General features: G+C 33.3%; 2 protein-coding genes across 2 annotated transcripts in view; both read left to right on the top strand.

The window, feature by feature from the left end:
* LOC107585434 (electrogenic sodium bicarbonate cotransporter 1-like) overlaps positions 1-6,947 on the top strand; it is a 61,030-nt gene extending 54,083 nt beyond the window's left edge. The window contains exons 19-25 of the mRNA XM_016272452.1: positions 1,545-1,617; positions 3,023-3,091; positions 3,993-4,100; positions 4,208-4,297; positions 4,807-4,968; positions 6,374-6,441; positions 6,715-6,947. Coding sequence (XP_016127938.1) covers positions 1,545-1,617; positions 3,023-3,091; positions 3,993-4,100; positions 4,208-4,297; positions 4,807-4,968; positions 6,374-6,441; positions 6,715-6,823 — 679 coding nt within the window. The 3' untranslated portion in view covers positions 6,824-6,947. The remainder of the gene's footprint in view (positions 1-1,544; positions 1,618-3,022; positions 3,092-3,992; positions 4,101-4,207; positions 4,298-4,806; positions 4,969-6,373; positions 6,442-6,714) is intronic.
* Positions 6,948-8,232: 1,285 nt separating this feature from the next.
* LOC107585391 (electrogenic sodium bicarbonate cotransporter 1-like) lies at positions 8,233-10,392 on the top strand. The gene is made up of 4 exons (XM_016272402.1): positions 8,233-8,413; positions 8,492-8,585; positions 9,819-9,886; positions 10,160-10,392. Exons 1-3 carry the CDS (start codon positions 8,282-8,284, stop codon positions 9,848-9,850), a joined length of 258 nt encoding a protein of 85 aa, XP_016127888.1. The 5' UTR covers positions 8,233-8,281; the 3' UTR covers positions 9,851-9,886; positions 10,160-10,392.
* The last annotated feature ends 782 nt before the right edge of the window (positions 10,393-11,174 follow it).

The following is an 11,174-nucleotide window of genomic DNA, read 5'->3' as shown; positions in this document are numbered from 1 at the left end:
AGGAGACTTGTTTTCCTTTGCTAAAGTAAGGAAACTTTGCTTCTTTTGATCCTGTAAACAAACGTTGGTTTTCACGAGACGCACCGGTGCATGCGCAACGCTGACCTCATACGTCATTCCCCCGGAACTGCTTCTGTGTACAACTGTTGGCGCAAGCTAGATTAAAGTGATTATTACATTTTGAATATGGATATTTTTCTTACAAAAACGCATCAATTCGCTACAGGAGGCCACTTGTTTTTGTGGAAAGGTGCTATATATTTCACGTCTTTTGGACTGAAGCAATGCAACACCCGCTGAGTGCAACGATAGAGCTTGAAAGATCAAAGACTATTTTTAATATAACTCCGACTGGATTCGTCTGAAAGAAGAAAGTCATATACACCTAGGATGCATCGGGGGTGAGTAAAACACAGCCTAATTTTCATTTTTGGGTGAACTAACCCTTTAAGTCACTCCACACTGTATTTTAACTAGGAAAACTTGATTACAGCATCAAGAGGTTTGTCCATCCTCACTAAAAGACAACCAGTCACAACCAATTAAACAAGTTTAATATGCCGTTATATGGAACAGCATTTTTGACCAACGAGATCTCACTGTGGGCGGGGCTATGCAGCATAATGTCAATAAATAGACCATCAACAACCAGCATAATGTGGAAAAGTTGACCTGTATGGATTTTTATATGCCTGATTTCAATATCTACATAGAATGTGGATGATATAGATTATAATATACTAAAATAACAGTAGCACTTTACAATAAGGTTTCATTTGTGAACATCAATTTATTATATTAGGTAACATGAACAATACCTATATAGGATTTATTAATCTTAGTTAATGTTAAGTTCAACATTTACTGGTACATTATAGAAATAAAAAGCTTTCTGTTAACAATAGTTAATGTACTCTGAATTCATATGAACATTTTTGTTAGCTAACATAAACAAAGGTTAATAAATGCTGTAAAAAATGTTCATTAGTTAATGCATTAACTAATGCTAACAAATGAGACCTTATTGTAAAGTTACCAAAATAACTAAAACTAATAATAATAATAAAAATATTAGTAACTATATAGACATATTTAAAAAAAAAACATCAAAATGACAAAAAAAGGACTAAAACTTTAACTAAACTTAGTGAAACCAGCAAATATAAAAATGAAATCTAAAATGATAATAGTGTTTCAGAGATAATAAAATAACACTGGTGTAAATGTAAATATAATGCCAATGTATATACAATTTAATGACATCACATAAACACCTATTTTGCACAGTATTTACCCAAAACGCGTTAATAAAATGAAAAGCAGAAGTAGTTTATTATCCATCAACGTTTATTATGCATTGATGAGGCTAACATTAGGAGGACATTTTTATTGCTCAAGCAGACTTAATGCTAATAATTTCAAAATGACTGAATATCTAAAATCAACGATCTGACTAGTCATGTGTTGCTGTATTGTCACGTGTGTTTTGAATGAGTTCACATGAGTGTGGCTCATGCTTGTTTTGTTGATTGTTGCTCATGCAGGGAGCAGAGAGTCACAGGAACAATGGTGTTTATTTTGACGGGTCTGTCGGTCCTCATGGCCCCCATTCTGAAGGTTTGAACATTCATATCGATTAAACTCACTCCATACTGTCTTTTTGCATACTAAAACTGATCTTTCTCCAGGAGAAGAAGACCGAATGTTAAAAAGGTTTATAGTGTTTAATGCATGTGTTTGCTTTGAGTTCATGTATCCTACTAAGAGTTGACAAAATATGCTTTTTTTAGCACATAAACATATTTATCCGATTCTTTCTCTTCTGGGAAAACAGACCACAAATATGAATGACTCATGACTCTGGCTTGTCAAATAGCAGGATCATAATTCATATCTGTGATGTAAACAGAAGAGTATTTTAGAAAATATCAGTTGTGTCTACAAAATATTTCTTAGGGTATTTTAAGCAATTCTAGTTATTTTTCTTAAGTGAATTAAATAGGCTTATATTTATTTATCCCTGTATCCACAACTCCATTAAACTTGATTTCTTAAATTAATTTATGGAAAAAAAGGTTAAAAAAAACTCAGCTGTTAACAATTTTCAAAAATCATGTTTTTTCATTGTGCATTCCAATTAATCTCAATCAAACTGCAGTTGGGTTATTTTGATTAGATTAACAAGTAATAAAAAAATACAGCTAACGTAACACAATAAAAAGCAATAAAAACATGATAACATAATAAAAAAACATGATTTTTGAAAATGTTTAAAAATGGAGCAGCATTTATATAAACATTTATAATGTGCATTATTTATAAATATTATCACAATAAAGATCATATTTAATAAATGTGAATTATTTAATCAATTAATTTATAAATATCTAAATATTTATAAATAAATATATGTCTAAATATTGATATATTTATATATTTAATGTTTACAAATACATACATTAGATATATTAAATATATAAACATTTATAATGTGCATTATTTATAAATATTTAGACATTTATCAATTCTTTATAAATATTATCTTTATTGTGGTATTACTATCACTGTACCATGGTACTGGCACAGTACTTTTTTCTGTAGGTTGGTACCTCCAAGACACCATGATATAATTGTGATGTCCACCTTTTTCAGTGGTTAGTGCAGTTACTGCCCCCCACTGGAGATTTACTTTGCAAACATCACAGTTTGGTAAAGGATATTGACCTGTGAGTGGGAAAAATCTCATACCAGGATGTAGAGGCTTTCATTTCTGTGTGCTTTCTGTCAATAACACAAATTCTTTTTCATTATAAGCTGTTTGCATTGCTCAAATCTCCTCCTTTGGAGCATATTATGTTGACAAGGTTGGATTTGGGGTGTGTTTGGTAGATACTGCTTTTGTCTTTGCGTAACCTTTGATTCTGTATGTGTGTACAGTATTGCTCTGTGTGTTTGAAGACAAACTGAAGCGGTATTATTTATATAATACTGTAATACAGTGTGTTTGGTTTGATCCCTGCAGTTCATCCCTATGCCCGTGCTGTACGGTGTGTTCCTCTACATGGGTGTTGCGTCTCTCAATGGCGTCCAGGTGAGTTCATGCAGCTCAGCGAGTGTCATGTTACTGTTTGGCAGAAAGAGACCCTAATCTTCCTGACTACCTGATCTCCGCTGGAGCCTGGGAACCCGACCGATTCCAGAACATGATCTGAGTTCAGGAAAGTCGGGATAAATCAGGCGTATGCAGGATTGTCACGGTGTAAAATGCCTGGATAAACCTAGAGCACTTCAGGACAGATTTGTGCATCAGAATGTGTTTAAATAATGGTGCTTGCTGTTAAACCTTGATGCATAAGCCATCCCAACCCTTTTACAGAAATAATCTATATTTTTTTATGATGTAAATATTATATATTATTATATATATTAGTCAATATTATTTATTTTGTAATTTATTTTACATTTTTGTGACAACTGGATTTTTTAAATGTATTTTGTATATAATAAATATACAAAAATATTACATTTTATTTTTAAAGTAGAATACATATATATTATATATTTTTATAAGATTATTTAAAGTATTTTTATTTTGTTAAATAAAATATAGAAACACAAATAGAATTTAAATAGAATATATATATATATATGGGATATTTTTATACACTTTTTTAATAGAATACATATTGCATATTATATATTTAAATAAGATAATTTTAAATAGTCTAATTTTTATATATACATATTTCATTATATTATATACAGAATGTTTTTATTTACTTGTATATTTATTATTACATTTTAAATTGTTAAATAGAAAATATTATATTAAAATGAAATAATAATATAATAATTGTATTTATTCATTTTAATATAAAATTAGATAGTTAATTTTATATTTAATTTTCTAAATATTTTTATTTTTTTTTAATTTTTTGTGAGGATATCTGCCTCTGAATAAACTATGAATAAATCTTTTTGTGTGTCTGTAGTTTATGGATCGTCTCCAGCTCTTGTTGATGCCTGCAAAACACCAACCAGATCTGATCTACCTGAGACACGTACCGCTCAGACGAGTTCACTTGTTCACCTTCATACAGGTGTGTGTGTGTGTGTGTGTGTGTGCTCACATGCTCAGCCTCCTACAGGGCTCAGATCTATAGCTTTAGTGCTGTATATGCATGATGAATGTGTGTGTCTGTCACAGGTGCTGTGTTTGGCTCTGCTGTGGGTGCTGAAGTCAACTTTTTTAGAAAAATCACGAGTCGCAAATATAATCATCAGGCTTTTGAGAACCGTTTATTTGGTCTTTTCTCAATCATCATTGCATTGCATTGCATTATATGTTTTGATCCTAAAACTAAGCATTTAAATATCATCTTACTAAGACATTATTGGAACATAAAGAGTGAAAACTGATATTTATATGCATTTTATGTATGTAGCGTAATACTTTATACTGTTATAAAGATCTCATTGACTTCTATCAGAATTTCATCTTTCTTTTTGACCACATAAATGTCAGAAACTGCATCAAATTGCATATTTTTGCTCAGTTTGGGCCTCTGAATAAAACTGAGCTGCTTTTTCTTTAACAGAAAAGAGCACCTTATTACTTACTATATTATACAATATGAGCCTGATTTATCAAATATAACAATCTCTTATTTTATCTTATTAAAGGTTCTATAAACGGTTCCATTTCCAAAACGAAATAAATAAATACATTTCAGACTATTATTTCACATGGCAGTCTATACAGGGTTAATCTTCACACATCTGAGATCGCTTTCTGTTCTTTTCCAGATTCTTGCGTTGGTCGCGGTGAGAAAAGCCATGGATTATGTGTTCTCGCAGCACGATCTCAGTTACCTGGATGACATCATGCCTGAGAAAGACAAGAAGAAGAAAGAGGACGAGAAAAAGAAGAAGAAAAAGAAAGGGAGCATTGACAGCGACATGAACGACGTGAGTCTCTCTCTGTGTTAGAAACAAGTGCTTCAGTAAAGCTGCAGTGGTAAGAATGTCCCACCCCTGCGTTTACAGTCGGATTTTCCAGCCAGTGAGAACATTCCCAGCATAAAGATCTCCATGGAGGCCATGGAACAGGAGCCAGTGCTGGGGGAGAAGCCCTCAGACCGTGAGTAAACACACAGGGTCTCCCTCCACCTCACGCAGGGGCTCCAGCCGTCACTCTGTCCTCTTACTAACAACTTTAATAATGGCCTCTCCCTCCCCTCTTCCAGCTTTCCTCACGCGCTCCTCCAGAAAACATCTCTGAATCCCGTCTTTCTCTTTGTTTATGCTGTTGCTTGGTTTCCTGGTCTGTGTGGATCAGTAACAGATAACACACAATTAATCACTGTGCGTACTGTATGTATTAATAAAGTCAACATGCAGTCAAAATGGACCCTATTTACTTTCCTAATACATGTTCCTGGTCTTTTCATGCGTGATTCATTGCAAATGTTTGTCTTTTGGCGAAATAACTTGATCCACCTTTAAAACCAATTCACTTTTTGCACTTATTTCTCAATCTCTCCAAGCACCTGGATTTATTTTGCTCTGTAGGGATGGGAATTATGTGGAATTTAACGATTAATGATTTCAGGTCCATAACGGTTGCACTGACGTTCCTTTTTGTTAATTATTGTGGGAGAAACAATGCACATTGTTTAAAAACTATTCCTATTCACAACCTTCAGACAGCCCTTCAATAGCAATTTATTTTACAAAATTAATATTTTTAGTCCTCAAAAGAGTTCTATTATGAATAAATGCTGTTCTTTTGAACTTTCTATTTATCAAAGAATCCAATTTTTTTTTAATTAGTTTCCACAGAAATATGAAGCAGCACAACTGTTTTCACCATTGATAATATTAATAAATGTTTGTTGAGCAGCAAATCAGCATATTAGAATGATTTCTGAGGGATCACTGAAGACTGGAGAAATGATGCTGAAAATTCGTTACATGTATTCAAATAGAAAACAGTTATTTTAAATTATAATAATATTTCACGATATTACTGGTTTTACTTTATTTTTGATCTAATAAATGCAGCCTTGGTGAGCAGAAGAGATTCTTTGAAAAACATTAATAACTCCAAGATCACAAAATGATGTTTTAATCTCAAGAAAACACTGAATCATCGTTTTCATTTAATATCCTGTTTCATTCGCAAGTGTCACATCATGGGTTGCAAATGTTGACTTTAACCTGATGGGTTTTATCTCTGCATTTCCTCTTCTGTTTAATTCTAACCACTAACCAATCAACTCTTCTTTTCAGCTCTTCTGTTAACCCTCTATGATTTGACAATCTGCCATGTGTATGTATGTATATTAACAGCACATGTGTTTGTTTCTCATAGGAAAGCCCATGTCCTTCCTCACTCCCTACTGATGGAAAGCACTTTTTCCTTTCCAAGACTGTGTCAAGGTAAATCTGTGGGGGTGTGTGTGTGTGTGTGAGCTTGTGTGCACATGCATGTCTATAATTATCCAGCTTAGATCAACATGAATTCAATGCTGGCTCAGGCTGGTTTATGGTTGTTAGTGCTGGTTAAGCTGATGGAACCAGCACTACCATGCTAATTTTAGTCTTAATTTTGGTAAAATCACTGTAATGCATTGGCAGACCAATCAGTTAGCTTTATAATGCTGTGTGTTTTTGTAATCATATCTAACAGCTCTCTCTTTCGCTTTCTCCTAGTCAGGATTTAAACCCCTTTAAGAAAACTGTGCCTCAGATTAGAATCGATTTGGACCCCGACAACAACAAATTCTTCTGGAAAACTCCAGCCTCCGAAACGTCTCTTTAAGCACTCCTGAAAACACTTTCTCACACACACTTTTAGGTCCAGATGATGGTTTGGTCAATCAGCTAAACAGGAATGTTTCTTTTTAAAGTCCAAAAAAGACACATGTCATTTCGACACTACAACCAATAGCTGCACAAACACAAACTCTTTACCAAAGAGTTTTTAAAACTTTATTTAATTTTTGAGCTCCTCAGTATGTCCTTCTGACGTAAAACCAATTCACTTTTTGCACTTATTTCTCAATCTCTCCAAGCACCTGGATTTATTTTGCTCTGTAGGGATGGGAATTATGTGGAATTTAACGATTAATGATTTCAGGTCCATAACGGTTGCACTGACGTTCCTTTTTGTTAATTATTGTGGGAGAAACAATGCACATTGTTTAAAAACTATTCCTATTCACAACCTTCAGACAGCCCTTCAATAGCAATTTATTTTACAAAATTAATATTTTTAGTCCTCAAAAGAGTTCTATTATGAATAAATGCTGTTCTTTTGAACTTTCTATTTATCAAAGAATCCAATTTTTTTTTATTAGTTTCCATAGAAATATGATTTTTTTTTCTAACGATTTATTTTTAGGTTCTGGGTCCAGACTGATTTTTTTCCAATCATTTTTTAACTTTTATAACCATATTTTATTAAACAGAAAGCATGTCAGAATGACGTCATAATCAGTCTTAATAGCGTAGAAAAAAATCATGTTTAAAACAAAAATTTAAGTTTGAGTTTTCTTTTTGCTAAAGTACTGCACTTCATTCAAATGAGCACATTAGATCAAATTTTCTAAAAATACCAATGAACAAATTCACTTTTCTATGGAGGCCACAGAATAAAAAAATACAAATGGTAATTGTTACTTATTTCTCAATTCTTTTTTTTATATATATATATATATATAGCTCATAATTCCGACTGTTATTCTCAGAATTCTAACAAATTTGAGAAAAAAAAGTCAGAATTGTGAGATTTAAACAGAATTGCAAGAACAAATTCAGAATTGAATTACCATATTTATTTTTCAATTGCGTAAACAGGCTTCCATAGTTTTAGTATGTTTTTTTTCTTCTCCGAAAACTCAAACCTTTAGTCTTTTAGAAGTGTATTTAAGCGTATATTATTACTAAACCACAATGGTGGCCGTAACTATTTAACTGCATCAAATTGCATATTTTTGCTCAGTTTGGGCCTCTGAATAAAACTGAGCTGCTTTTTCTTTAACAGAAAAGAGCACCTTATTACTTACTATATTATACAATATGAGCCTGATCAAATATAACAATCTCTTATTTTATCTTATTAAAGGTTCTATAAACGGTTCCATTTCCAAAACGAAATAAATGAATACATTTCAGACTATTATTTCACATGGCAGTCTATACAGGGTTAATCTTCACACATCTGAGATCGCTTTCTGTTCTTTTCCAGATTCTTGCGTTGGTCGCGGTGAGAAAAGCCATGGATTATGTGTTCTCGCAGCACGATCTCAGTTACCTGGATGACATCATGCCTGAGAAAGACAAGAAGAAGAAAGAGGACGAGAAAAAGAAGAAGAAAAAGAAAGGGAGCATTGACAGCGACATGAACGACGTGAGTCTCTCTCTGTGTTAGAAACAAGTGCTTCAGTAAAGCTGCAGTGGTAAGAATGTCCCACCCCTGCGTTTACAGTCGGATTTTCCAGCCAGTGAGAACATTCCCAGCATAAAGATCTCCATGGAGGCCATGGAACAGGAGCCAGTGCTGGGGGAGAAGCCCTCAGACCGTGAGTAAACACACAGGGTCTCCCTCCACCTCACGCAGGGGCTCCAGCCGTCACTCTGTCCTCTTACTAACAACTTTAATAATGGCCTCTCCCTCCCCTCTTCCAGCTTTCCTCACGCGCTCCTCCAGAAAACATCTCTGAATCCCGTCTTTCTCTTTGTTTATGCTGTTGCTTGGTTTCCTGGTCTGTGTGGATCAGTAACAGATAACACACAATTAATCACTGTGCGTACTGTATGTATTAATAAAGTCAACATGCAGTCAAAATGGACCCTATTTACTTTCCTAATACATGTTCCTGGTCTTTTCATGCGTGATTCATTGCAAATGTTTGTCTTTTGGCGAAATAACTTGATCCACCTTTAAAACCAATTCACTTTTTGCACTTATTTCTCAATCTCTCCAAGCACCTGGATTTATTTTGCTCTGTAGGGATGGGAATTATGTGGAATTTAACGATTAATGATTTCAGGTCCATAACGGTTGCACTGACGTTCCTTTTTGTTAATTATTGTGGGAGAAACAATGCACATTGTTTAAAAACTATTCCTATTCACAACCTTCAGACAGCCCTTCAATAGCAATTTATTTTACAAAATTAATATTTTTAGTCCTCAAAAGAGTTCTATTATGAATAAATGCTGTTCTTTTGAACTTTCTATTTATCAAAGAATCCAATTTTTTTTTAATTAGTTTCCACAGAAATATGAAGCAGCACAACTGTTTTCACCATTGATAATATTAATAAATGTTTGTTGAGCAGCAAATCAGCATATTAGAATGATTTCTGAGGGATCACTGAAGACTGGAGAAATGATGCTGAAAATTCGTTACATGTATTCAAATAGAAAACAGTTATTTTAAATTATAATAATATTTCACGATATTACTGGTTTTACTTTATTTTTGATCTAATAAATGCAGCCTTGGTGAGCAGAAGAGATTCTTTGAAAAACATTAATAACTCCAAGATCACAAAATGATGTTTTAATCTCAAGAAAACACTGAATCATCGTTTTCATTTAATATCCTGTTTCATTCGCAAGTGTCACATCATGGGTTGCAAATGTTGACTTTAACCTGATGGGTTTTATCTCTGCATTTCCTCTTCTGTTTAATTCTAACCACTAACCAATCAACTCTTCTTTTCAGCTCTTCTGTTAACCCTCTATGATTTGACAATCTGCCATGTGTATGTATGTATATTAACAGCACATGTGTTTGTTTCTCATAGGAAAGCCCATGTCCTTCCTCACTCCCTACTGATGGAAAGCACTTTTTCCTTTCCAAGACTGTGTCAAGGTAAATCTGTGGGGGTGTGTGTGTGTGTGTGAGCTTGTGTGCACATGCATGTCTATAATTATCCAGCTTAGATCAACATGAATTCAATGCTGGCTCAGGCTGGTTTATGGTTGTTAGTGCTGGTTAAGCTGATGGAACCAGCACTACCATGCTAATTTTAGTCTTAATTTTGGTAAAATCACTGTAATGCATTGGCAGACCAATCAGTTAGCATTATAATGCTGTGTGTTTTTGTAATCATATCTAACAGCTCTCTCTTTCGCTTTCTCCTAGTCAGGATTTAAACCCCTTTAAGAAAACTGTGCCTCAGATTAGAATCGATTTGGACCCCGACAACAACAAATTCTTCTGGAAAACTCCAGCCTCCGAAACGTCTCTTTAAGCACTCCTGAAAACACTTTCTCACACACACTTTTAGGTCCAGATGATGGTTTGGTCAATCAGCTAAACAGGAATGTTTCTTTTTAAAGTCCAAAAAAGACACATGTCATTTCGACACTACAACCAATAGCTGCACAAACACAAACTCTTTACCAAAGAGTTTTTAAAACTTTATTTAATTTTTGAGCTCCTCAGTATGTCCTTCTGACGTTTTGGTAGCATTACTGTTGGAAAGTTGAAAAAAGTGTTTTTTTTCTAACGATTTATTTTTAGGTTCTGGGTCCAGACTGATTTTTTTCCAATCATTTTTTAACTTTTATAACCATATTTTATTAAACAGAAAGCATGTCAGAATGACGTCATAATCAGTCTTAATAGCGTAGAAAAAAATCATGTTTAAAACAAAAATTTAAGTTTGAGTTTTCTTTTTGCTAAAGTACTGCACTTCATTCAAATGAGCACATTAGATCAAATTTTCTAAAAATACCAATGAACAAATTCACTTTTCTATGGAGGCCACAGAATAAAAAAATACAAATGGTAATTGTTACTTATTTCTCAATTCTTTTTTTTATATATATATATATATATAGCTCATAATTCCGACTGTTATTCTCAGAATTCTAACAAATTTGAGAAAAAAAAGTCAGAATTGTGAGATTTAAACAGAATTGCAAGAACAAATTCAGAATTGAATTACCATATTTATTTTTCAATTGCGTAAACAGGCTTCCATAGTTTTAGTATGTTTTTTTTCTTCTCCGAAAACTCAAACCTTTAGTCTTTTAGAAGTGTATTTAAGCGTATATTATTACTAAACCACAATGGTGGCCGTAACTATTTATCCCAATAAGGGAAACTGCAGTTTTAAAGACAATTTTTTTCCTTGTTCTTAACAAGACACTTA

This window comes from Sinocyclocheilus grahami, unplaced genomic scaffold (genome assembly GCF_001515645.1).
Source record: "Sinocyclocheilus grahami isolate Dianchi unplaced genomic scaffold, SAMN03320097.WGS_v1.1 scaffold70.1, whole genome shotgun sequence".
Classification (NCBI taxonomy): domain Eukaryota; kingdom Metazoa; phylum Chordata; class Actinopteri; order Cypriniformes; family Cyprinidae; genus Sinocyclocheilus; species Sinocyclocheilus grahami.
The sequence above is the reverse complement of the archived record's forward strand: the minus strand, read 5'-3'. Positions and strand labels throughout refer to the sequence as shown.